At 42.0% G+C, this 27,928-nt stretch overlaps 2 protein-coding genes across 2 annotated transcripts in view; both read left to right on the top strand.

Moving 5' to 3' along the window:
* atp1a2a (ATPase Na+/K+ transporting subunit alpha 2a) overlaps positions 1–16,842 on the top strand; it is a 43,079-nt gene extending 26,237 nt beyond the window's left edge. Inside the window, exons 18-24 of the mRNA XM_052087362.1 lie at positions 165–319; positions 9,027–9,150; positions 12,077–12,222; positions 12,307–12,437; positions 12,971–13,072; positions 13,188–13,279; positions 15,993–16,842. Of these exons, the coding sequence (XP_051943322.1) occupies positions 165–319; positions 9,027–9,150; positions 12,077–12,222; positions 12,307–12,437; positions 12,971–13,072; positions 13,188–13,279; positions 15,993–16,021 (779 nt within the window). The 3' untranslated portion in view covers positions 16,022–16,842. The remainder of the gene's footprint in view (positions 1–164; positions 320–9,026; positions 9,151–12,076; positions 12,223–12,306; positions 12,438–12,970; positions 13,073–13,187; positions 13,280–15,992) is intronic.
* Positions 16,843–17,107: 265 nt separating this feature from the next.
* sdhc (succinate dehydrogenase complex, subunit C, integral membrane protein) lies at positions 17,108–23,904 on the top strand. Its single transcript, XM_052087466.1, has 6 exons — positions 17,108–17,253; positions 18,988–19,050; positions 19,129–19,230; positions 19,484–19,545; positions 21,368–21,531; positions 23,702–23,904. The coding sequence occupies exons 1-6, from the start codon at positions 17,237–17,239 to the stop codon at positions 23,807–23,809; spliced, it is 516 nt and encodes a 171-aa protein (XP_051943426.1). The 5' UTR covers positions 17,108–17,236; the 3' UTR covers positions 23,810–23,904.
* Positions 23,905–27,928: the final 4,024 nt, after the last annotated feature.

The raw sequence follows: 27,928 nt of genomic DNA, 5'->3' as shown, positions 1-27,928 counted from the left end.
ACTGGCGTTTAATCTAAAGTGGCGGTGGCTCCGGCTAATAAAGTCACCCAATCTGGAGACAGACGCTGTGCTTTTTCAATTTACTTCGAGTATCACTGGGAAAAAGAAAATCCAGACGTTATTGCAAGGGTTGTTATCCCACACTGATGTCTTTATCGCTGCAGGGCGGCTCATCTTCGACAACCTGAAGAAGTCCATCGCGTACACGCTGACCAGCAACATCCCAGAGATCTCGCCCTTCCTGTTCTGTATCCTGGCTGACGTTCCCCTTCCGCTGGGAACGGTCACCATCCTCTGCATCGACTTGGGCACGGACATAGTGAGTGGCGGGAATATCATCAGAATAATAATGAAGTGTGCAAGCAGTGGAGAACAGGACCTCACACTTTTTCATGGCGAATCCTCAAAACCATCACCAAACTTAGGCGCCACGCCCCAGCTTATTTGTATAACACGCTTAATGTGCACAACAATTCAAAGTGCTTTCCATTAAACATGAAAAGCAGTACAGAGGGAGACACGTATTTCGAAATTTCAAAACCATCCATCCATCCATCCATCTTCTACCGCTTATCCGGGGCCGGGTCGCGGGGGCAATAGCTTTAGCAGGGAAGCCCAGACTTCCCTCTCCCTAGCTACTTCTTCCAGCTCTCCCCGGGGGATTCCGAGGCGTTCCCAGGCCAGCTGGGTGACATAGTCTCTCCAGCGTGTCCTGGGTCTTCCTCTGGGTCTCCTCCCGGTGGGACATGCCCGGAACACCTCACCAGGGAGGCGTTCAGGAGGCATCCGAATCAGATGCCCAAGCCACCTCATCTGGCTCCTCTCGATGTGGAGGAGAAGCGGCTCGACTCCGAGCCCCTCCCGGATGACCGAGCTTCTCACCTTATCTCTAAGGGAGAGCCCGGACACCCTGCGGAGAAAACTCATTTCGGCCGCTTGTATCCGGGATCTCGTTCTTTCGGTCACGACCCATAGCTCGTGACCATAGATGAGGGTTGGAACGTAGATCGACCGGTAAATTGAGAGCTTCGCCCTTTGGCTCAGCTCCTTCTTCACCACGACAGACCGATACAACGTCCGCATCACAGCAGACGCTGCACCGATCCGCCTGTCGATCTCTCGCTCCCTCCTGCCCTCACTCGTGAACAAGACCCCAAGATACTTAAACTCCTCCACTTGGGGCAAGATCTCCCCCCCGACCTGGAGGGGGCACTCCACCCTTTTCCGACTGAGGACCATGGTTTCAGATTTGGAGGTGCTGATTTTCATCCCAACCGCTTCACACTCGGCTGCGAAACGCTCCAGTGAGAGTTGGAGAGCCCTGTTTGAAGGAGCCAACAGCACCACATCATCTGCAAAAAGCAGGGATGCAATACTGAGGCCACCAAAACGGACCCCCTCAACGCTTCGGCTGCGCCTAGAGATTCTGTCCATGAAGGTTATGAACAGAATCGGTGACAAAGGGCAGCCTTGGCGGAGTCCTACCCTCACTGGAAACGATTCCGACTTACTGCCGGCAATGCGGACCAAACTCTGACATCGGTGGTATAGTGACCGAACAGCCCGTATCAGGGGGTTCGGTACTCCATACCCACGAAGCACCCCCCACAGAACTCCCCGAGGGACACGGTCAAACGCCTTCTCCAAGTCCACAAAACACATGTAGACTGGTTGGGCGAATTCCCACATACCCTCGAGAACCCTGCTAAGGGTGTAGAGCTGGTCCACTGTTCCACGGCCGGGACGAAAACCACACTGCTCCTCCTCAATCTGAGGCTCGACTTCCTGACGGACCCTCCTCTCCAGCACCCCTGAATAGACCTTACCAGGGAGGCTGAGGAGTGTGATCCCTCTGTAGTTGGAACACACCCTCCGGTCCCCCTTTTTAAAAAGAGGGACTACCACCCCGGTCTGCCAATCCAGAGGCACTCTCCCCGTTGACCACGCGATGTTGCAGAGGCGTGTCAACCAGGACAGCCCCACAACATCCAGAACCTTGAGGAACTCTGGGCGGATCTCATCCACCCCTGGGGCCTTGCCACCGAGGAGCTTTTTAACCACATCGGTGACTTCAACCACAGAGATAGGAGAGCCCACCTCAGAGTCCCCAGGCTCTGCTTCCTCCAAGGAAGGCATGTTGGTGGAGTTGAGGAGGTCTTCGAAGTACTCTGCCCACCGGTTCACAACGTCCCGAGTCGAAGTCAGCAGCGTCCCATCCCCACTGTACACAGTGTTCGTGGTGCACTGCTTCCCCTTCCTGAGACGTCGGATGGTGGACCAGAATTTCCTCGAAGCCGTCCGGAAGTCGGCTTCCATGGCCTCACCGAACTCTTCCCATGCTCGGGTTTTTGCCTCGGCGACCACCGAAGCTGCGTTCCGCTTGGCCAGTCGGTACCCGTCAGCTGCCTCTGGGGTCCCACAGGCCATAAAGGCTCGATAGGACTCCTTCTTCAGCTTGACGGCATCCCTTACTGCTGGTGTCCACCAGCGAGTACGAGGGTTGCCGCCACGACAGGCACCAACCACCTTACGGCCACAACTCAGATTGGCCGCCTCAACAATAGAGGCACGGAACATGGTCCACTCGGACTCAATGTCCCCCGTCTTCCCCGGAACATGGGAAAAGCTCTGTCGGAGGTGGGAGTTGAAACTCCTTCTGACAGGGGATTCCGCCAGACGCTCCCAACAAACCCTCACAATACGTTTGGGTCTGCCAGGACGGACCGGCATCTTCCCCCACCATCGGAGCCTACTCACCACCAGGTGGTGATCAGTTGACAGCTCCGCCCCTCTCTTCACCCGAGTGTCCAGAACATGCGGCCGCAAATCCGATGACACGACCACAAGGTCGATCATCGAACTACGGCCTAGGGTGTCCTGGTGCCAAGTGCACACGTGGACACCCTTATGCTTGAACAAGGTGTTCGTTATGGACAGTCCGTGACGAGCACAGAAGTCCAATAACAAAACACCACTCGAGTTCTGATCGGGGGGGCCGTTCCTCCCAATCACGCCCCTCCAGGTCTCACTGTCATTGAAATTTCAAAACTCATCATAAAATCATCTAAAATACTGTAATTACATTAAAATGATTAAAACCAAGCATCAGTCTCTATCAGGGGTGGCCATTACGTCGATCACGATTGACGGGTAGCTCGCGGACTAGTCCCAAGACAATCGGGAGGAGTGTTTGTCTCTGTGCATGTTAGTAATATATATTTTTGTGTTGATGCACACTACACCCTAATCATCCAATGTCTCGCTTTCACAAAAAGTATTAAAAAAAATAAAATGAAGCAGGTCACCTTTAACTTACAGTGGCGGGTGAGCTGCTTCACCGGAAGTTGTTGACGCTCAGGAGTCTGCAATTGCAGCTTGCGATCACAGCTGTTGCAATATCGTTTTTATTATTCTTTTTATTATTATTATCATCATCAGTCAAAGTTCGTTTTGTGTACAATTCAACGATTGCACTCGCAAATAATGGCAATCTGGAGGGCCGAGAGAAGCATTTTAAAACTGTATGCGTGAGCTATGATAGTTAACGGGCTGCAAAAGTGCGTCGCAAGACTCCGCGTCAGGTCTCCCACTAAGGTAGGCAGTGATTTTTCAAGAACTCTTGTCTTTATTTTTCAGTTTTATTCATTTTATGGGCCGTTGTGGCTGTTGCTCATCATTGCATGCGCGCATGTGCGGTCACGGGTCGATCGCGGGAGGTTGGTTGATTGAAAGGTAGATCTTCAGTCCTAAATGTTTGGGGCACCCCTGGTCTAGATTAATCAAGACAAATATCACAATTTGACTTGCTTCCATTTGGAGCATATTTGGGCGAATTCCATCGTAGCAGTGCGTCTAAGTACTAGCCCTGGAATTTGCCCAAAATAGCTAGTTCAAACCATCATGGCCAACTTCCTGTTCAGCTCCTGGTATGGGTCCTTGAGACTTTTTTTTTGTCTGTTCTGTTATGATGCACGTCGATTGGAGAAAGCAGCGTCCAAGGGTATGTTCTTTGACCTTTCGAAGAGTTGTGACTGAATGCAAAATAGCCGCTTCAACCCAAAAACTCCATTTGATTCTTGGCGTGAGTCATATATTTTTTTATTTGGGGGTGCGGGGGGTGTTCCTGTTATGCAAAACACAGAGTTGTTGGCTAACTTTTTTTACATTTTCAAGGAAGCACGACTGAGTGAATTTCAGAGCATGGTATTTTAGACCCGTAAAACACAATTTATCACCAGATTAGATGCACTTTAAAGGTGATCAATTTGTTGGAAGACATATGACAAATGGCCACCTACCGAATGAAAAATTGTCACCGAAAAGAGAGCCAAGAACAGTCAGTCCAGTTTAGACTCAAACTAATTCATGCCGACTTGATGAATTTAATCGACAGTACAATCCAGACATATCGAGCAAAAACACAAGGTAATTTATCTAAGTGTAATCTGTCAAACGTGAAATACTCTTTTGAATGAAAAAGTTCGACATCTCCAAGGCAGAATCAAATGCAGTTTAATGAATGGGGGTGACTTGTCTCTGATTCACTCCTTCCTGTGTCTCTTGTTTGCTGGTGACGGCTTACGACCAGCAAACACGTGGGGTGCTGCTGCCGACGGTCTCTGGTGACGTTGACACAAAGTGACAGGGGAAGCACAATGGAGGATGAATGACGTGTTTTAAATGTGAAAGCTGAGTGTCAAGCTCACTTGGTTTCTGTTTTCACTAATGGGGGTCGTGCAGAGCTTGCTACTCATCTGTCCCGCTGACAAGGCAACTTTTTTTTTTAAACCTTCAGGGTGTTCATATTCCAATGAGACAACAGTTAGCATTGCTTCAGTGCAGGCCCATTGAATCCCATGAACCTGCGCTGTCACGCTAGATTTACCATTAAATGCCTGCATCGCGCTAACGGCTAGGGTTGTACAGACTAGTTGATTTTTCGAGTGTGATGTTGACAAGTTACTTATTCCGTGTTTTAGTTGGAGCAGGAGATAAGTGTGCTAAAGGAAATTTGTCAATCACCTTCATAGATTTCAGTTGACTCAGATTTCTGAATGTGTAGCTTTGGTGAATGACAGAGAAGCAAGACGGGGGGAATAAGCCGGACTCGAGACAGATCTTGAACAACTTTTTGGAAAGCATTATCAATGTGGAAGGACAGCAGGGAATCATTCCACTGGACACAATGAGGTTTGCGATCATTTTTTTTTCTCAGCTTACCTTTATGGGTTAGTTCTGTGCTCCCTCTTACGAGCTCCACTTAGGAGGCGAGCAGCAGCATTTTGGACCAACCAAGAGGGTTGAGAGAGGACTGGCTGACTCCAAAATAAAGTGCATTACAGTCATCCAGCCGAGATGTAACAACAACATGGATTGCTTTTTCTTAGTGCTGTTGAGAAAGGAGAGGCTTTACCTTAGCCAACTGCCCAATATGGAACAAAGCTTGATTCAGCAACAGCAAGAGAATTTGCTGGTTAAATTTAAAAACAGAGTCCAAGTTAAAACCCAAGTTGGAGACTGTTGGCTTTGGATAAGGCCCCAATCAAATGTTTATAAGGGATGTTACTGAGACCAAACACAAAACTTCCAAACATTAACTTCAGTCTTCTTTTAAGTGAAATTGAATAAGTTCATTGCCATCCAGGCATTGATTTTCTCCACGCAGGCCAAAATGTTCTTGTTGAGAGAGCATACTTTTTGCTCAGTGTGACATCGGTCTGACCGTCAACTGCATAGCAGTAATAGTAAAAAAAAAAAAGATTTGTCTAGATCAGGGGTGCCCAAAATTTTTGGACCGAAGATCTACTTTTCAATCAACTAACCTCCCGTGATCTACCCTTACCGACACACACACACACACACACGCGCACACACACACGCAGGCCATGATGAGAAACGGCCTGAAACTGAGGCATGCGATGCACTTTTGCTGCCTGTTAACTATCGTAGCTCACACGTACTGTTTTAAAGTGCTTCCCTGGGCCCTCCTAGATTCCTATTTTTTGCCCGTGCCCTTGGTGAATTGTACATGAAACAAACTCTGAATGAGAATTATGATAAAAGAGAGCGCAACAGCTCTGATCACAAGCTGCAATTGCAGACTGCTGAGCGCTAACAACTTCCGGTGACGTAATCACACGTCACCGTAAGTTCAAGAATTACCTCCTTTATTTTTTAAATATTTTTTTGTGAAAAGGAGACTGATAGGATGATCAGGGTACAGCGTACATTAACACAAAAAAATACTGTATATTACTAACATGTACATATTTTTTTTTTTATCTCCTCGACACTCCTCGGATCTACTTGGGACCTGTCTTGGATCTACCGGTATTAGTTAAATTGATTTAATCTATAAAGCTACAAAAATCCATCCATTTCGTCAACAACCAATCTGTCTCGAACCCACCCAAATGTCAAAGTAAAATTGGCCTATTAACATAATTATTTAGTTGTGGCCTTGTTGTCGTTGGCCATAGATGTAGTCAATTTAAGAATCCTACTTTTAATTCCCCTGTTGTTATAATTCAGAGGCAGCATTATTGTGTTATTTTATCTTAATTCATGACTTTGAAACGCCAGAAACTACTAGTAGTAACTCAGCTGTCATGTAATCAAACGATTGCTTGTCAAAGATGACCTTGTAGGTTTCTCGCAGCAGGACATTTTGTTCTTGTTGATCAATATTTGTTCGGCTGTCTCCAGATCAAAGTCCCGTTCTGACAGGAGTGAAGTTTGAAAAGCAGCTAAATTGTGTTTTGCATTAAAAAGAAAACGGGAACATAAAAATATAAAAATAAACAGCTCGCCTTCAAAGTAAGACGTTGGCATGTCTCGGCGAGAACTGCTGGCGGTGTGAAACAGCTGGACGTCAGCTTTGAAGAATTGCAGGCGCGGAAGATCTACCACGAATTACAAGAAGCGAAGCGAACATGTTATATTTGGCGAGTCACGTCTTACCGGACAAGTATATGAGCGCCACCTCTTCACTTTGAGACGCCGTTTAATGGAGAAAAATATCAGCCAGTCAGCATAGATTACTATGATTGTTTTCATTATTTTTAGTGAATGATAACGTCAGACAATGCTAAGAAAAAAAAAAGAATAACTTTGTATGGATGGACCTGAGGATGCTTCAGAATAGCTCACGGGGGTAATTAAAATCTACGAATCAGTGAGTCTGTGTGACTGTATTCATGTTGCGAAAAGTATTTTTGGTGAACAGATGGTGCTTGAGTTTTATTTATTTTTTCGGAAGGGGGGGTGAGGAGTGTTCAGAGAAGCAACATCACAGACATTAGTGGAGAGAGGTTCAATTGGCGGTACTGTACTGTATGTACCTAATCATGGTGATATCTCGATTTAAATAAATTAATAAGTGACAGGTAAATTGGGGTGGAAAACACAAAACTGAGTTGCTCCTTTAGTGTTTGTTAGGGAATGGCTGATTATCGAGGCTGATCACATTTTGACACATATGGGCCTCGGCGTTCTTTCTCAGCGCCTACCCCAAATGATCAAATTCATGCTGGGATATTTTGGCTCTAATAGAATTTCATTGCTCAGTGCGGTTGTTGTTTGTTTTTTTTTGTTTCTTTCGCTATCTACATTTGGAATAATAAGACATGCTGCTGGGCTAGGGATTTTGCTGCATTTTTTTTTTTTTAAATGAGGTTATTGTCTAAAAAAAAAGTTGCAAGCCTGAAAAGCTGTTAATTTTCATAAACTCTTATAGGCATTTAAACAAGATTAAGTGCTGGAATTTGTATTATTCAAAATTTCGACAGCAATATTTTGGAATATTGGTTATCGGCCTGGTGGTTGAGTGGTTAGTGCGTCAACCATGTTCTCCCCGTGCCTGCGTGGGTTTTCTCCGGGTAGTCCGGTTTCCTCCCACATTCCAAAATCATATATTTTGAAGGATTTCAAAGGCGTATGTATTTACCTGGGAAATATTGGTCGAATTCGAACTGTAACAATTCCAATATTTTGGTCGAAAAGTACATGGTGGGCTTTTCATGTAAAAGAGGCGATGCTTGTCTCCGTTTGGATTCCAACTTTCGTGGCTGCTCCTATGTATGGGTGAGAACATGTCAGCTGCAAAAAGAACAACTTGGCACATCTGCCAGGGTGTTAGCAGTTTGTCAACATCTTTCTGTTCAACTCTGCGGGGCTGCGACGGTCCGACCAAGCCGTCGCCAGTGACAAGCAACACCCTCGGATGTTATTTTTAGCTTCCTCTGGCAAGATGCTCATCAAAGTGCCTAGTCTGGCCCGCACTCCAATTTGAGGGGGAAAAAAGCGCACAAATATGCAATAAAATCATCTGTAAATGTTTTTTTTTATGGGGTTTGAATTGCTTAATCATTTGGAGCCCTCATTTTCATCCCTTTTAAACACAATTATTGGAAACATTAGTCATTCATTAAAAACAATAGTCCTAAAATTATTTTTAATCTCACTTTTTTTAAATATGATCAATACTATTTTTTTCATTTTCCAATTATGTTTTCATAATTCAATTACAGTTAACATTAAAATATTAAATGTATTTGTAATTTTATTTTTCTGATACGTTTTCAATTTGATTATTTACAGTAATGATCCAATGCTAAATACCTATGCATTTTTTTCATTTTACCTGTAGATAATGAAGAAAAAGTATATAAATTCTTGAATTTTTTGTTTTAATGTTTTTTGAAAGTAATTTATTTGATGAAAATAGTTTTATATACAAAACAGTAAATGAACCAATTAAATCATACGAATCCAAAAATGTCAAATGCACACGTACATTATCTATTGTACTGTTTTATTTTAATATTTGCAGTGAATGAACTAATTAATCAAATTAAATTATGTGATTTCATTGTATTTAAATAAACTGATAAACCATTTTTTCAATACTTTTAATGAAAATTGTACATGTCCTAATGAAATGGAACAATTACAGTAGTACCACGACTAGTAGTAGTACTGTAGTAGTAATAATGCCTAAAAAGCCTTTTCCACTTTTCTCTCTCCAGGTTCCTGCCATCTCATTGGCCTACGAGACAGCAGAGAGCGACATTATGAAACGGCAGCCCAGAAACCCCAAAACGGACAAGCTGGTCAATGAGCGACTCATGAGCATGGCCTACGGACAGATCGGTGCGTACGAATGGCGGCTGTCAATCAATGACCATCATAGCGTAGCCACAATAATTTCAGCGCTACTTTGTACTTTTTCGACAAAAGTGTTTTATCCTTGAGGCCTCGTAGCGCACCCACGATGAATGGGTTCCTCAACAGTGCGTTGCTAAGTGCAGTGTGAAAATGCCTCAACTCACATACACAAGTCACAGAATATCAACATTCAAATGTTGTTGTTTTTTTCCACAAAGTCGAAAAGAACATTTCACGAAGGCCATGTGGCGGCTAACCATTTGGTAAGCTAGCGGCCAGCTGGGAGAAGCTAAAACGGTAGTCCCATGATCCACTTTATAGTCCAAAAGATATGAGGCTGTATTTGCTACAACAACAAAGTATTGCGCAGAGACCGAACAATATATTCTGATGTGTTTATTTTTTAATTTGAAATACATCGCCGAAAAAATTGAGTTTTTCACAAACCTAGAAAAACAAATATTTATGTATAACAAATCTGATAGTTTATGGTACAGATGAATTTATTGCTCAGGTTGAAAATACATGGGAAGAGGAAGTAGAAAAAGAAAATTGTGTTTTAAATCGGTGTTAATATTGGGGGCCATCACAATTCCATTATTTTTCAAAATGGCTGAGCCCTACTTTGGAGTGTTGCGCTCACATAAAATGTGTAAAAAACAAACAGAAGCCTTCTGATATATGGAAAACGTCATCATCTGACGTCCACATGGGCATGGATCAATGCCACACCATCAATAAAATTCCGAACAATCAAAAGGGTGATCTTCTCTGTTGACATTTACAGCAAATTGAGTGTGGCCAATGTGACCGTATCCCACTTAATCTTGGTCACGCGTACACTGGTCGGCTGCAGCCTCCCTTTCCTCTCCAACGCTGCCTTTTATCTCTCCACTGGCTTGATGCACAGTAGATGGCGAGGGATGAGCGCTACAATCAAAGGCTGGCAACATTTCACAGGCTTTTTTTTTTTTAAATGGGTCAAAAGATGAGAGGGTGCCACTGGATGGCGTACGGTTTGTCGCCAATCTCGAGTGACGCTAGGCAAACGACGTCGCGCCGCCTCTTCCAGCAGTTAAAGTCTGACGTAAAATCACTGAAGATTAATAACCGGGCCGCCTTGAGTGGACTCTCCAGTAGGCTCTTAAAAAAAACATGTCCATCACATTAGCCCGGCTTGAAATTAAAAGTGTTTATTGGCTTTTTTTTGTGCTGTCCCAAGATCTGTGATCATTTAAAATATTCGGTGATGGATGCCCAATAGGAGAGGGAAAAAAGCCTTCATAGGGTGGGGGGATGGTCAGAAACATTAAATGGGATGACGCTACATGACGCAGTGGATACCACACAATTGTAATATGAAAGCAGCAATAATGTATGAAGATGTGCATATGAACAAAAAGGCAGTGAAAATAGTCAGTAGCATTGCGTGCAACTATAAATGGATCCAATATATAATTCCGAGAGGCACGCATGCAGTTGTGAATGAAACCAGCAAGAGTGCAGTGAACCTCGGGATAAGATCTGAATAAATAAAGCGGCAGCAAGAATAGTCAGCGGCGCTTACAGCAACATCGCATTGATAAATACGTAATGGGCAACTATGCCGTGGTAAATGCAACCAAAAAGTGCATACGATGAATTGTCAACAAGTTCAAAGGGGCAGTAAAAATGGTCGAGAGCACTGCATTCAAAGAACACATGTGGCTCATATAGGTAGTTGTGAATGAAACCACCACTAGACTATATATATTGTATTCAGATGAGAATGAGGATCTAACAAATACAATTACTTCATGTGATTTGTGAATGGAATCCGCAAAAGTACACAATGGCTAAAATGTTTCATCCATGGCTCAGGAAATACTCCATTCACTCTGTTGCACCGCATTCCATTTTCAACACTTTGGGAAGATTTTAATGGGTTAAGTGGAATTAGTTGATTATATTCTGTTCATTTCAATTATTTCCCTGCTTTTCATCATCTTGATGCCTGGATAACTTTTTTTTTTTATTTATTTATTTTTTTTTTATGCGCAGACTTTGTATTTAGTGCTCAGTCACTCACTGGCTGATGCCAGCGCCGGCGGTTTCCCCCCTCAAATCACTTTGGTTAAGAGCATCTGCCAAATAATGACATGAAAATGCATCAGTGCGCACTTTGATTAGGCTGACGAGCCGTGAACTGGTTTACTTCGTTGGCCGCACCTGAAAAATCCAGACGCTAACGTTTTGCTTTTACGTGGACAAAAATGTTCAGTGTGGATGTTTTGTGCTTGTAGTACACAGTAGTAGACAACTACATTGATTGATCTTGTGATCACATCATGTATAGTTTTGCTCATTTTAGAAGATACTGTATTTTAAAAACATCGAGATATATGATATGTATAAAATCCATCCATTTTCTAATCCGCTTATCCTCACGAGGGTTGCGGGCATGCTGGAGCCTACACCAACCATCATTGGGCACTTGGCGGGGGAAACCCGAAGTGGTTACCAGTCATTCACAAGGCACACAACCATTCACACCCCCACTCACACCTCAGGGACAATTTAGAGTATCCCATTAACCTTCGGTGCATGTTTTTGGAATGTGAGAAGTACCCGGAGAAAACCCACGTAGGCACGGGGAGAAGATAAAACTCAACACAGGAGGAGGGCCCGAGTCGGAATCTAACTCTGCACCACTGCACTGCACTATTGAATGCATCTAACACAGAAGCACAGGGGTGCCCAGAATTTTCTTACTCTTTAGGCAACCCCAACCTTCTGCGATTGACCCGTTACCGCACATATGCGCATACACGCACATAGGCTTATGCATATGCGCTCAAACACATGTTTTTTTTTTTTTTGCTGTGTTTTACCACATGAACAACTGCCGTTACATCTTTTTGTGTTTCGTCAGGTATGATTCAGACCCTGGGCGGCTTTTTTACCTACTTTGTCATCTTGGCTGAGAATGGCTTCCTGCCGGTGACGCTGCTTGGCATCCGCATCAACTGGGACGACTGCATGATCAATGACTTGGAGGACTTTTACGGGCAGCAGTGGGTGAGGACCACACACACACACACACACACACACACACACACACATGATTTAAAAGCATTCACGGTGTTCTCGGGCATCCTGCAGACGTACGAGCAGAGAAAGATTATGGAGTTCACGTGCCACACGGGCTTCTTCATCAGCATTGTGGTGGTGCAGTGGGCTGACCTCATCATCTGCAAGACCAGAAGGAACTCGCTCTTCCAGCAGGGCATGAAGTGAGTGAAGTGAGGTCATGCTAAGATTGAAGTTCATTTATAGTTGGACAACATTAGTTTCGATGATCGAAGTGGACACTCCACTTTGTATGCAGCGGTGATTTCTTTTTTTAACTGCTCTATAAGGTTGAGTTGAGTGAATTTGCTCTTTGCCACACCAGTGGGAAATTTGTTGTAACGGGGAAAAAAAAGATCTCAAGGACCGATATTTTGAAATTGAATAGGAGGTTAGGCCAATTTGGTTATGGTTAAAGGCCATATCATACTGTGAAAAAAAATCTGCCCCTGAAGCCAGTTTCACAGATCGACAGGAAATTGGGTGGATGAGTCAAAAGTCTCAAGGACCTTTGACCAGGAAGTCAGCCATTTTACAAGAACTGGAAGGTTCCGTACCCCAGTCGGCATGTTGCAAAAAAAAAAAATTGAAATGGAAGTTCTTGTTTTTGATCAAAGTTAAAGCCTTGGCGGAGACCTGCAGTCTTGTTGGATTAGGATGGATTCACTGATGTTGTGTTGTGATTATACGTCCACAGGAACAAGATCCTGATCTTAGGCCTGTTCGTTGAGACGGCCCTGGCCGTAATCCTCTCCTACTGCCCCGGAATGGACATGGCCCTGCGCATGTACCCGCTCACGTAGGCTACCCGTTTGAACATCCATCCACCCAACCGGGATTTTGCCTTTAACCTCCATTATCCCATCATTGTTGACTTTAAATGAAGTCGTCTTCCTCGTGATCCTCTTCCCCAGGATCGGCTGGTGGTTCTGCGCCTTCCCATACAGTCTTCTGATCTTTGTCTACGATGAAATTCGTAAATTAATTCTGCGGAGGAACCCCGGAGGTAAGTGCGGTTATTAGTGAGAGAGCGAGATTAAACGCGTTCCCGACCTCTTTGTCTTGTTCATAAACCAGCAGAAGAGTAAATTGCTTTGGACTCGCGTGTCGAGAGCCGCGAGTGGCAATTTTCCCGTGAGAGCGACTTCACAGCGTCTCTTGTCCCGGGTCACCCTTGTGATTTTGATCAGAATCGTCTCGGAAAATAAACATAGTGGCGTATCAAGAGATATTAGCAAGCAATCACAAGGCCTATTTGAAATTTCTTCGTTTTTTGTTGTTGATTTTTCAGCCCCCGAAAGCACTTTCACATCGCGACGTGAAATTTGGTAGGCATGTCTATTAGGAGTAGGGACACAGTCTGATTAATCCAAGCCTGAAAACTCACTTAAAAGATAACATTTTGGTTTGAAGCTGTCGTTTTTTTGGAGGACCTTCAAATTTTCTAGCAATATCCATCATGACAGGACCCACAAAAACGATTTTCAAACCTCCATTCCCGAAGAGCCTCATTTTGGCTATTTCTAGGGGTCCGTCAAATACAAACTCTCCCTGGTGATTTTTTTCAATCATTACTTCACCTGCAAAAAAAGTTTTAAGATAGCATTCGTTAGGGACAGGAGGTCTGCCATTTTGATTTGGTGGGGTCTGTGGGGGGGATTTTTAACAATGTGAAGCACTTTGAGTTACACACTCATGCATGAAAAGTCCCATACAATTAGATTGATTGATTAATTGATTGATTGATTAAAACCTTGTATACTAGACACAGTGATGATGCAAAATTGTGAAAAATATTTTCCATAATTATATGTGGGTGAAGTATGACAGTTAAGTTTAAAGACTGCATATGAAGAAACCCTGCCATTTTGGTTAAATGTGCCGATTTCAGAATGACATTTTGGCCATTAGCAGGTATTCGTTACAAACTTCTTGAATTATTTCCTCCGATTGAGACCTAATTGGTGTTACGTGCAGTAGAACTATGGGTAAGGCTAAATTGCAAACACAGAGCGTTTTCGTCATTGCGTGGTGGCGAGCATGGCGGCAAAGTTGGACTCGGCACAGAACACAAGAGGATAACTCCTCGCGGTTCCAACGCGGACTTCATTTGTGCGAGAATTTGATCAAATTGAAATTCCCATGCTAACACGTCACGTGACGTTTTGTCTGGAATCAAAAGTGTGAGACGAATAGTAATGAGCACAAATGCTGCGGCAGCCACGGCATGGCATGTTGGGAGAATTATTCAGTACTTGGACACATGCGTTCCTGGCCGGCCGAGGGTCTTCTCATGAATAAAATATGTGCTTCGTAATAACTCTCAAGTGACAATATTCGAGGCAATATCAATACAAAGAGAAAGTCCCGGCTATCCAAGTTGCAAGGGGAAAAGAAATGCAAATTATACAATTTGAATCGGTATAAAAAATAAAGGGTGAGCCAGCTGATGCTGACAAGTACTTTTTAGACCGCAAATAAAAAAAATTGCTTGCAACCCGCGCCACTTATAATCGTCTACGAGTCATCTTTGAGTCATAGTTAACTGCGCTCAATTCAAAACGAATCAAAGCGGTTATTGTCAGTCTTTGAAGGACGCTTTGTCGTTGTCAAATGGCAATTATTTTTATTGTGTTGTTACAACTTGACTGTTGTGAAAATTTAAAAAAAAATCTAAATTGTTTCTAAATTTAAGCCCCGAACGCCTCTTGTAGTAAGCTCACTACCACCACGCTGAGGAAACTTTGACACCGTGTTCCTCATGGTGAAAACCTATAGCCAAAATTGGCTCAGAATTTTTATTTTATTTTTTAAATTTACCATCCAAATCCAGTTCACTTCTGTTAAATAAAAATCGGCAGGCATATTTGTCATGAGAAGAACCCCAAATAGGTTCCAAGAAGCCATGATTAAAAAGACGCTGGAATTCTTCCATTTTGGTTTGATATGGACTCTTTAGAGTCAATTTCTAAGGTTCCATCAAGGACTGCTGGAGATTTTGTCTGATTCCTAACAAATTCGAACTACGCATACCAGCCAGATGGGTGATTCTGTGGGTGGCCATTTCCTTTTAGCAACCTGAAATTTAGAGGCACAAAAGAGAAATCATGCTGCAAAAGACGCAGGAAGTCTTTCATTTTGGTAAAAGAGGCCATTTAAACTCATTTGGGGCTTTCGAATTAGATGACTCGCCACAAGGCACAAAACTACGTTATCTCAGCTCCACAAGACGAACCAAACCAAGCGTTGATCTTCGCTCGCGGCCTTGATGCCATCTGATTGTTGTTGTGGACAAAAAAAAAAGAAAATCCTGCAATAATTTAACCGACGTTTGCCCGCTGGCCGTGTTTACGTACTAATCCAGCCCCACCGCTGGAAACAGATTACGCTTGTCAACATCACGAGGAGAGGAAAAAAAACAAGAGGAAATTACGCGGCGCCTGATGAAGAGTTACGAAGACGGTCGACAATGGATCAAAATTTGCGAGGCCGATGACGGCACAGGTCACAATAACAATTGATGGTGACAGTTAATCTTCTCTGTTAATGCGCGTGTCACGGACGGCTGAACGGCGCGTCTGGAGAGTTACGAGCCGATTCATTTGCAGAAACAAAAAAAGCGCCGTTAGTGAATACCAAAGAGGATATGAGTTTTTTTTCTTTTTTTTTTTGCTTTTGTTTTGACGCCTCTGCCGCCTCCTCTGTTTCTTGTCTTGCAGGCTGGGTGGAGCAGGAGACGTACTATTAACATTCACTAGACGTCAGATTCAAAGCTGAAGAGTGTGCGTGCGCGAGTGAGTGAGTGTTTGTATGTCAAACAATATTTGCATGGCTCAGATGACAAATATGATTAGCCTGAAAGGATCAGATGGTAATAATGGGAATATTGGATTTTGATGATGTTTGTACAAAAAATGGGAATTCACAATGTCTTGGCTGCGCTGGGTTGGGTTGTATCAATGTATCATTTTCGGTTTGGCTGGGAACAGGTGGCCAAATCAAACAAATTACACATAACTTGGGTCAGACTATACACACATTCAATTTGTTGTTTCCTTCAATCCATCCTACCTTCCTATATCCCTTTTTCCTTGATCCTCCTGCCTTCCTTTACTTCCTTTCATACGTCCCATTTACTTCATTCCTTCACCTCTTCATCCTCAATTAGGTGTTTCGTTTCAAACCATCCTTGTTTGCTCTTTTCCCTCACCCTTCATCCTCCCATTCTCATTTAATTCATACATCCCCTTTCCTGCCTTCCTCCTTTCCTTTCTTTCTTCCATACAAACTCATCCCTTCTGTTCTGCATTCCACTGTTCCGACTGCTTTTCTCACAACCACCATCCTTGCTTCCCTCTTTTCCTTCCCTTCTTCCTTTCCTCCATCATTCTCCCCAACATCTTTCCTCCCCTCCCAACATATTTGTTTCATTACTTCATGACAACAAATGAAAGGAATGGAATGTTCAAAACAACACCATTGGGCTACACTGAAGAGAAAAATGATTTTGATACTTGGGAATGAAGTTGTATCTTAAGTTTTCTTTTAAAAGTTCTGAGGGAAATTCTTTTAAGAAAAGGTATCTTAAGAGGTATTGTAATGATACGGTTTGTTTACTATTTTGATAAGCAGCCTTAAAGTTATACATATTGTCATTTAACCTTAAAATCATAACTTAGTTCGACTGTAAAAATGCATTACCATTGTTTTTATACCTTTGTATTGTAGAATGTAAACATTTTTGTATTGTGTAATGTACTTATTTTATTTAACTTTGTTTCATACCCAGTTGATCCATATTACAGAATTAAAAAAATATTTGATTATGATTATTATTGCTCCGTTCCCGTTTTGTTCTGCAAAACAAAAATAGAGGCTGAAAAACTGACGCTGCCACAAAGACAATCGTAATAAGTACGCCACATCCACACTATACGTCACTTCCGTTGTGCGTACTTCAAACATGGCGCTGCTACTAAGGTCAGTATGTTTGCATTTCACAATTTTCTGACTCATTGAATAGTTCTTGTGGATTTATGACCGTATTAAAAAGACGAAGAGACATAGCAGCAGCACACTTTGGTTGTATTGGAGTAGAAACCTTCTTACGCGTTCGGAGTACTTATACAGGGGAGAAATAACCGCGACGTACAGCTAGCTGACTAACGTTAGCACTTGACCAAAGTGCAGATTGTCGCTTGTAGAAGTACACACAAGGGTTTTTGTTTTAATTTGTTGGTTGTTTTATGCTTTCGAATTTCACTATTTAGATTTATTGTTGTCACGTTACGTTTTTCTTTATTTCGGGGGGTTCGTCCTTGAGTGAACTCGCACCGAGCTAGCCTCAGCTGCCAAGACGGACAATTTGACATCATTCACCTTTAATAAAAACACCCCAAAACCAATACAAGGGCGTCAGTAGCAATAAGCTGATCGAAGTCATTTTGTACATGTATGTATGGCAGAGGGTGGGTCAAAGGTAGGCTACCGCTTTTAAATAATTCCACTTACATAGAGAGTGAAGGAGGTTTAGAATGATGGAAGGCAACAAGCATAGTATGGAAAGAAGGGGGAAGCATCTAAAATGGGTGGGAATAAAAATGAAGGGAGGAAAGATGGAGTTATACACGTACTGTATGAAAGAGGGGAGAATGGATGATTGAAGCATAAATAAGGATCTATGAAAATGAATGCAGGATGGAAGGAAACAATGACATACTAAAGAAAAAGCTGGATGGGAAGTAGGAAGGAAGGAAACGTATGAAGAGAGGCAAGGGTGGTATGAAGGAAAAGAAGCACAGGTCCTCGAGTGCCACTAATCTGCATGTTTCGATGTTTCTCTCCTACACACCCGATTTAAATGATCACGATTGTTACTAGGCTCCTGTTGAGCTTGGTGATGAGCTGATCTTTTGAAGCTGGTGTGTTTGAGGAGGGATGCATCTAAAACATGCAGGGTAGTGATCCTTGAGGACCGGTGTTGGTGATACCTTCTCAGGTTTGGATGAAAAGGAACTATCAAGGAAGAAAAGAACAAAGATGGGAAGGGTCTATTAATACTTAGAAAGCAAGGATGTATAAAAAGAAGGAATTAAGGGTGATACATGGTAAGAAGAACTAATAAAGGAAATGAGGTTGGTCTGAAATGATGGCTAAAAGAATGAGTATGAACATGGAAGGAATCATGAAATGAAGTGGAAACTTTTAGGGTGTCCACAAAGTCAGACCACACACAATGGATTTAGTGATTTGTTCCTCTTATGTTTGATTTTATTGCTGTTCTGTTTACTGTTGCCTGTACTGGGCACTTGCAGATGTCTCCAAATGTAAAGTGCATTTTAATGAAAATCCTTGATTCGACCCTGAGAAAAATCTTTAGAAGCCTTTTTTTGTTGTTCTACTTCTTCCTTTCATAACTTTGCTGCTGTGAATCTGGAATTTCTCCATTGCGAGACTAATAAAGGTTTTCTTAATCTTAATACCCCAAAAGATACAGGAAGTCAGTCCTCAATTAGGTTCATGTCGCCCATTTCTTGGAGTCCTTCTCGACTCAAAACCAGTTTCACCTGTGAACATGAAATCGAATAGCCATGCCTATCACAAAATACACTCTGCAAAGAGTTTCAAGAAGCCATATCCCAAAAGGCAGAGGAAGTGTGCCCTTTTGATTCCAAGCCACCGTTTTCAAGTGTTGTCGTAACACTATGTCTGCAGGACGTTGGCCCGTCAGGGGTTGTGTGTCTCCAGGTCGCATTGCGGTGTCCTCTACGTCAAGCAGTACGTATAACTCATGAGCAAATTAATGTGACATTTAATAAATTGTAGACATGTCTTAAAAATCTGTTCTGACTTCAGTGCTGCCCCAATGGGAACCACCGCCAAGGAGGAGATGAACAAGTTTTGGGCCAAAAATACGACATTGAACCGACCCATGTCACCTCACATTACCATTTACAAGTATGTCATATGCACTACGCATTGTCAAGATTTATTCACTAAATAATGAGACTGTGCATTAGTTATTCAACATGTGACATTATTTATGAAATTGGCACACATAATGAGACTACAATGTGCGCATATGTAATCATTTCATGACCGATGTGTATTTTTCACATTTTTGATGGAATAAGTCAGAAATTGCTACTATCTAACAGATTACTTTTACCATTGTAGTGTTATTCATGGTTTTTTTATGGTTTTATTCCAGATGGTCCATCCCCATGATGATGTCCATCACACACCGGGGAACCGGAGTAGGCCTCAGTGGAGGTAGCGCATCCTATTTTTATATATTTTTTCCATTCTGTTCTCACATGCTTGCTTAAGTGATGTCAAAACTACCACTCGATTGACCCCCCCCCCCCCAAAAAAAAAAAACCCTGGAGCAACACGTTCTTGGCCATTGATCACTACAGCAAGTGTGCTCAAAATAAAATGTCTTGGATATGTTTGCTTGCGAAACCGAGTCACCGACTAATACAGCCTGTAGTCGCGCAGCAGCCGAAGCACCATCGGCTCTCCGCCCAAGCTGGATTCCTTTTGATTTGCATGCTGATGGATTTTTAAAAAGGTCACCGAACTCATCTGCCAATTGGAGAGACAAATTCACCCGGCGAGCGCTCGCCTGGCCATCGCAGCGCAAACACACAAAACAGTCTTTGATGAAAGCGTTTGAAGACATCTGCTTTGTCAACAACGTTGACGTCATCAAGTCACAGCTATTGATTTTGTGATGCATTTTCCTTTTCCTTTCAAATACCACAAAAAAAAAGTCAATCTCAGGAACAGAAAGTTCGCAGTAAAGGCCAAATCCAACTGAGCGGCCAAGATTTGTGAGGGTAGCGCATGTTGATTTATTGATTTATTTATTATTTTTTTGGTAAGCGTTCGTTGTAAGATGTAAAAGGTTACGAAAATGTTTGCCAACAGTTTTAATCATCACCTTTTATTTATTTTTTTGTCGCAAGGAATTTTTTTAATATATTCAAAGTTTGATGTGTTTTGCCACCTTTTAGGAACCCTGGCAAAAAAAAAAGCTTTATGCGCACCTAGTGAGGTTCGTGAGATATGGACTGAGATCGTAATTTTTTTTACCTCGCGAGGTTGTTTTTTTTCATCTCTCTCTAAATTCGATTTTAATATCATCCATATATGGTACTCTTGAACCTTACCCTTCAAATAAATACTTTAAAAGTATGATTTAATTCCAGAAGTTTAATATTGATTAACTCATTCACTCCCAAGGACGTTTTTAAACGTCTTATCAGACTTGGTCTAGAATTGGCTGGTCCTGAATGAGTTAACAAAACACTACTCTTTCCTCATATCCTTATAATCTTATCATAAAAAAAGACAAATCTTTAAAAAAAAAAACTGAATAAAAAGTCTTGTCTTGTAATGTAACATGCCTTCAGCCTCATCTCGCTTCTCTCCAATAACCTAACTGTAATCTTATTTTTTCTTTGAATAAGACTAATTTAAAACGAAGCATCTGTTTCTAAAAAAACATAATCGTAATTGGGCACATTTTTCCCAACTTTAAATTTGTAATTACATTTAAAGAATACTAATTCAATCACAAGATCATGTTTGTATTTAAATGAATGCTTAAATCCCCAATACATGCAAAATAAATGTTTTACCACCCCCATAAGTGTTATAAATCAAACCTTTCGACAAAAAAAGAAATGATTGTCCCCTCAAAAATATGGCTATTACCTCATGATAACATATTATTTAAACCTGAAAACAATACCTTTGTCCTGAAAAAGTAGGGCTTTAATACACTAATTATGTGGACCTAATCTTCCCTTCAATGCATGACTTCAGTCCATTATGATGCATGATACGCTTTAGTTTTCTTTCCAGTGCATTATCCCCAACATGCCTCTACACAACAGAAAAGAAAAGAAAAACATTTTCAAATATGGACACGAGCACGATAGTTTTCACACGTCGATCTTCTTGCGAAGCACAATGTCACAGGGTGACATGTATTGATCTGTGGCTCGTTTTCCTCCTCAATGACTTGTTCATACACCACTTGATTGTATCGGGATCAATAAAGCGTCTGTCTAATTCGTCCTCACAGCCATTTCCGCCTTCGCCGCTGCCGCTCTGCTTCTGCCCGGTAGTTACCCGCACTACCTGGATCTCATTCACTCGCTCTCCGTCGGCCCCTTCCTCATCGGCCTGGCCAAGGTGGGGATCGCCTTCCCTGTGTCCTACCACACCTTCAATGGGATACGCCATTTGGTAAGAAATAGAGACCTTTTTTTTGTTTTTTTCTTTTGGACCACATTAAAAAAAACGTAATGTTTCTAAATTATAGGGTATTTACTAAAAAAAATCAATTATGGGATTTAGCAAGCCATTACTTATTCCCTTTATTCGTTTATTATGTTAGATATATTGCAAACTGGATTTATTTCATTAATCCTCCTTTAAATCCTACCCATAATGCTCCATCATGACAAAGTCACAAACAGCTTAAATAATTTCAGCAAATTTGTTAAAATGAAAAACCTTAATTATAAGATAATACTGCATTGATGTTTTTTTTCTGCTGGTACTGGGGAATTGTGAAGAGTTCCATTTAACAGTTGGCGTTCGATAACCTTCAGGCTTCTACTATAATTGAAAAAACAAAACACGGGAAAAGCCGACTGGAAATGCTGAATTATTTTTTAATGTTAAAATGGTTGCGGGCATGTGGTCACTCCCATTTAACATGAGTTTGAACGTGTTTATTTCACTCTGAAGTTATAAGAGGGTGTGCACACTTGTGCAACCATGTGTGGTTGATTTATTATAGCCTATTTGAAAATCTGAATTGAGTTGTATTGGTTTCAGATCACACTAATGGCGTCAATGATCTTGTTCTCATTATTTGTTGCACACATAAAAACCTAGCACGTAAAAAGGGTTGTTTAGCACCTTCCACCTTTATGATTAGTATTTTATTTTTAATCCATTCTGAGTGGTGACTTCATCAGCTACACGATCCCAAAGAGATCGAGATTCAAAGCACAAATGGTCTTGTTTTGATTTCCACTGCAGCTATTATCTGACGTGCCTCCATAAGCGGTAAACAGTTTCTCGAATTTCAAATTAATGCATCGCCGAGCTCCGCCATTTTCCATACACTCGTGTATATCTCTCCATACACTCGTGTATCTCTTGAATAGAGAAAAAGGCAGACACTTTGATAAATTGCGCTTGTGCTCTTCTGACGCACCCGAAGCTTGAATGGGGCTGCGAGTGTTTTTGTTATTGCTAAAATGGTCCGCTATCTTTCAAAGCAACAGAGTGCTCGTACAAGGCGAATAAAGCCTCATTTGTTTTTGGCAGTTTGTTTTTTGTATTTCAATTTTCGTATTTTTCGTATCCATATCATATTTAAAGTTTTTATCAAATCTACAGTGGAACCTCCAAGTTTAAACGGAATGTGGTTGATTTAAAAAAAAACATTTTCTTTCATCAGAAATCTTGTGAAAATACAACAAATAGCTGCCGTGAAAAGCATGAACGGTGTCAACAGGCAATAATTTGGCGGAAATGAAAGACAACGTCTTGTGGCAAATGTGTAAATCAGAAGGCGATGGCTCTCAGTTTTCAAACTTTTGTCATTTTGGTGTTAAAAGAAGTGAACCACTGGATGTAAAGACAAAACAATTTTTTTTTAAAGCTCATGAACCATGCTGTGGATGATCTGGCTTTAAAATAGTATCTAAGAACTTATTTCAAAAATTCAATTTCTGAATTAAATTTAAAAATACCCCAATGCTAAAAAAAAGCAAATCACAATGAAATAAAAAAATCACAGCGTGGGGGTTTCTATTCCTTTTCCCCAGAATTCATTTGCATCCACTTCCACAAAAATAAAAAAAAAATCCAGTTCTTTATTTCCAGCTCATGTAAAAATAAATGCTTCCTCATTGGGGCAAAAAAATGTCCCTTTTGTCAGAACATGTTTGTGAACAGGATCCTCAATAATGTAACTTCTGAAATGAGCTGTCGAACTCTCTGGCTGATATTTGTTGCTTGGTAGCACCTACCTTGGCTCAAATGTTTTCTACGTGGATGCAAATCCAGTAGTTGAGAAGCCCTTCTTACCAGTCGTGTTCATTGGAAGACCCATAAAAGACTCAATGTCACTTGCTATCTTTCTTCTTTTATGATTTTCTTCTCGCTATGTGCACTGTTTGGTGGTGTTGAGGCGAAAAAAGACAAAAGAAAAAGTATCATGTGACTTCAACTGCACATCTTTTATCTTTCCGGAAATGTTTGTTGTACTTTGAGGGGTTCTACTGTGTTGTCGTTATTTCCATGCTCAGCTGTCTCCTTTTTTCCCCCTCCCCTCTTCCCTCCCCATCACCTCTTTCTCTTTTCTCTACCACCCCCCTTCCTTCCCCCAAAATGCAAGTGTTGGGATCTCGGCAAAGGCTTCAAAATTCCCGAGGTGTACCGCAGCGGCTACACCGTGATTGGCCTGTCCATCATCACCACCATCGCCGCTGCCACGCTCCTGTGAGCTCATTCCGCCAAGGCCAAGTGCATTGCGGGAAGTTTGCTTTTGTGTATATGTTGTGAAGACTTGGGGGGGAAAAATAAAGGATTCTATATATATATTTATAGATGTTGTTTGTAAAAAAACATGCAGTGTCACTCTTTTACACCTCAAAATGGAACCATGGGACTTTTTTTTCTCTGTGTGAATGTCGGAACTCTGTTTTTGACCTTACATCAGATTTTGGCCATTTTCTACACACGGGCGTGAATTTGGTTTAGATTCACAGGACATATTTTTCATTTTGACCTCAGTCTGAAGCAGCTGATGGAAATTGATGTGCTTGTAAATTCAGAATTTTTTATTTTTTTACTTTTAGAAAGCTAAGAAATCGACAATCCACAAGCAATTTTATCTCACTTAAAAAGAAGGCAGTTCAACCCGTACTTCTTTCAACTCAAAACACAAAGCATATTACGCAAATTTTACTGCACCATTTCTTCAACTATCTCCCCCCTGGCCCCCCAAAAAACATTGCATTGAACCTCCTTGTGACCCCATTTATGGAAGGTGAGTGGTTCAAGTGTTCACTGTGCCTTCTTAAAAGCTGCAGATAGCCTGACTTAACCTTTTAAATGTCTTCTCTTACATAAGGTGTCCTTTTTTTGCTCTCTGACGTTAGCGTCTCTAATTACTTTTCTTAAACGCCAAGTACTTGTGTGTGTGTCAGCCAGACAGCCATTCATATTTTAGCTTGTGCTGGTTGCAGTGTCTGCTGATGTGGAGTGTGTGTGTGTGTGTGCGCGCGCGCGCATGTTCTTTTCCAGTCTTTCAAGATGTCGGTGTAAGTGAGGTGGGGCGTGAGAGCAGGCGGCCTGCTTTGCCGCCCGTGTGTGCCTGGGGGCGGGGTCGGACCTCCCGTCGGGGCAGCTCACATAAGAGCTGCTCCCGCTCTTTGCTTTGCTTTACTGCGCAGGTGTAATGGCTGCTCTCACTCGAACACGGGTGCCGTCGGGGATTTCAAGAAAACAACACAAATGAAGCGTTCACCTCCGCCAGGGAGGTGATGTTTGTTTTGCGTGTCGGTTGACAGGGTTAACCAAGCATCATTTAACCTATTTGTGAGAGACTTTATATATATATACAGTACATGTTCTTTATTTATATATCCCCCCAACCCCCAAAACACAAGGTTACATAGCACCAGACCAGAAACTTTTGTGGTGTATCGACGATTGAACTGAACACATCAGGGCCTTCGGAGCACTCACTCAGTTGCATGTAGAAAACTGTAATCTGAAAACTGTCCCTGAAGGCAACGCCAAACAGGATTAGGATCAATACCCAGATGAATTTTCAACTGTCATTGAACGCAACACAAGACAGACCAACAGAAACTTTTCGGACTTATGGTAGAGTTGTCAGATGATATCTGTGGTTTCCGACTGTTCCTGAAGGCAACATGAGTGTTTTTTTTAAAAACACATTTAAGGACTTTTGGACCAATTGCTCAGATTAGTTGATTTAAAGGTACAAATGTACAGTTGACAGCACACGTTTTCACAATATAAGAAGACTAGCTGGTTCGCCGCCCTCCGGGCGGCTCATCAGCTAGTTCCTGCGCTGGTAAGGTGGGCCTTCGGCCCACAAAAGTGTTGTTGCTTGGTTCAACTTTTTTGTTCATCTTCATTGCTTATCGCGAAAATAAAGAGATGTTTAGCTCTACTAAATAACTAACAATTTTATTGCAATGCTTGTGGGTAGACAACATTTTTTCGCTAAGATGCCCGCGCGATCGTAGTGAGCCACTGCCTGAGCGGCGCAGTGGCGGCGCGCTGAAGTAGGTACGTTTTGAAAAGGGACAGACGGAAGGACAGACCGCGTGCGGGACGACGCGCAATATATATATATAGAAGAAGATAGATGCATGCACTCGCTTTCTGACATGAAAGCAGATTGACTTTTCCCTGTTCTAATTGGAATGACCAAATTTATCTCTTATTTGCTCGAGGATAGCCAGATTCTGTTCAACTCATATTTTTTATTGTTCAACATTTCAATGTCAGCGATCAGTATTCTTGACAATGAAGTTATTTGCTCTTAAAAAAAGGATTTGCTTGATTTAAGATCATAATAGGAGCAGCCTAAAGCATCAATGATCTCGTTTCCCATGATACTTTTGGGGGAAATATATTGTTCTAAACCGCACTCCTTGTGAGGATAAGCGGATCAGAAAATGGATATTGTTCCAAAAACTGTGTTGGGATTGGCCTATGTGAGTGACCTCCGCCCAGTTTTGACTTTGAAGAAAGTAATGGCAAAGTGTCTGAAAAAAAAAATCTTCCTCATTCTTCTGGCATTGAGCAACGAGATTTAGGTAATCCTAATTGACCTCAAACAGGATTTCATGTCAGACTTTTTTTTTTTTTTAAATCTTGTGTATGTGAGTTTCTGGTTTCAAGCGTAGATGAGGTAGTTATCTCGTGAGTGCTATTTGTTTCTCCACTGGCTATAGTTTCCAATCTCGTGTCGCTTTAGATGTGTTGTTTGTCAAGAAACACGCACCGAGTGCGGGCAGGTGTGGAGCCTGTTAGCTTCTCCCAAATTGCTTTATCTGTGCGTTAGCGGCTGTCGTGTCAGCTCGTATTCTGGACTTGGAAGCTTGAGGAAAAAAATGTTACCGAATACACAATTAATACACTATGATTACACAGTGACTGCACAATTACTGGCAGCATGTGTTTTTTGTTTGGATTGTGTTTCCGCAGCAAGCACTCCACTTGAACTGCGACGTTTATTGTTGCCAAGTGAAAGTAATGAAGGTGCTGTTTTGAGTGTCGGCTTGGTGCTGTTTTGGTGTCTGCTTCTTTTTAATCTTGCCTTCCAGGCAGATGAAACACAAGGCAAACAAGATTTTAAATTGATTTTTTTTTTGGGGGGGTTGCTTCAATGTACTCCCCTGCAACACAACACTGTTAAACTCAAGTTGTTACAATGTGGAATTGTGTTGTTTTTGTTTTTTTGTGTGTGTGATGTGCCTCAAGTAGCGGCACTCAAATATGTATCTCAAGTGGCCAAAACAATTTTTCAATGAGTCAAACGTCCATTTAATGGCGCACGTTAGACCACAATTTTTTTTCATTCAAAAGAACAACAGAAATACAACCTAAAATAAAATAGAATTTCCAATTTGACATCAATAATTGAATGAAACAAAACATGGCCCCGTTTTTTTTCGCCAATGCTCTCCAAAAGTATCGGAACAACAAAGTTAATTCCTTACTTTTTGTTGCATACGGAATACATTTGGGTTTCCGGTCAAAAGATGAATATCAGACAAACGTTGAGAATATTAGTTTTTATTTCATGCTATTTGCATCTCGATGTGTGGAACAACTCAGAACAGAGCTGCTTTTGTTTTGTTTGAAGCCACCCATTTTTCGAGAGCGCAACTGGCACTGGAACTGACGTTAAATGAACGTCATGTGAATAACATTGAATATTTGGTGGCATCATCCTTACTTGCAATAAATGCGAGCCCTAATTTGAGCAGACTGTTGTGTTCTTCATTTGGAAGGCCTTTCCAAGCATTTACTGCGGCCTCGTTCAGTTCTTGTTTATTTCTGGGGGGGGGGGGTTTCCCTTCAGTCTCCTCCGCAGTGCGTCAATTGCCAGCTCGATTGGGTTAAGGTCCGGGGATTGACTTGGCCAGTCTTAAGACCTTCCACTTTTCCTCCCTGCTGAAATCCTTTTTTGTGTTGGCAGTGTTTTTTGGCTCATTGTTTGCATGATGAATCTTCCGATTGGTCATGAAATAGTTGTACGACGAAGCTTCTTCTGATTAGTTTGGATGCAGTTTTCTGTAAAGTGCCTCACAAAAATGTAACCCATGGTGGTCGCAGCCCAATGAATTTGAAGTCTTCAAAAATCATTTTGTCTGACTTGCAATTGACAGAAAAATGCATCCAAACTAAACGAAAGACGATTCATCACACAACAAGATAATCACCCCAAAACACACTGCCAACACAACAGAGGAGGGGGTGAAAAAGTGCTCTTTGGGTGGCCAAGTTGATCAGCAGACCTGAACCCAATTGAGCATGAAGAGAAAGTGACAGAAAACGAACTGAAAGAGGCTGCGGT

Source organism: Hippocampus zosterae, chromosome 15, assembly GCF_025434085.1.
Source record: "Hippocampus zosterae strain Florida chromosome 15, ASM2543408v3, whole genome shotgun sequence".
NCBI classification, from domain to species: Eukaryota; Metazoa; Chordata; class Actinopteri; order Syngnathiformes; family Syngnathidae; genus Hippocampus; species Hippocampus zosterae.
Note: the sequence above shows the minus strand (reverse complement) of the source record. Positions and strands in the feature narration are given on the sequence as shown.

Coding starts and splice junctions, on each gene's coding strand:
- sdhc (XM_052087466.1), top strand. Junction 19,231..19,483: donor CCTCACATTACCATTTACAA/GTATGTCATATG, acceptor GTTTTATTCCAG/ATGGTCCATCCCCATGATGA. Junction 21,532..23,701: donor TCAATGGGATACGCCATTTG/GTAAGAAATAGA, acceptor CCAAAATGCAAG/TGTTGGGATCTCGGCAAAGG.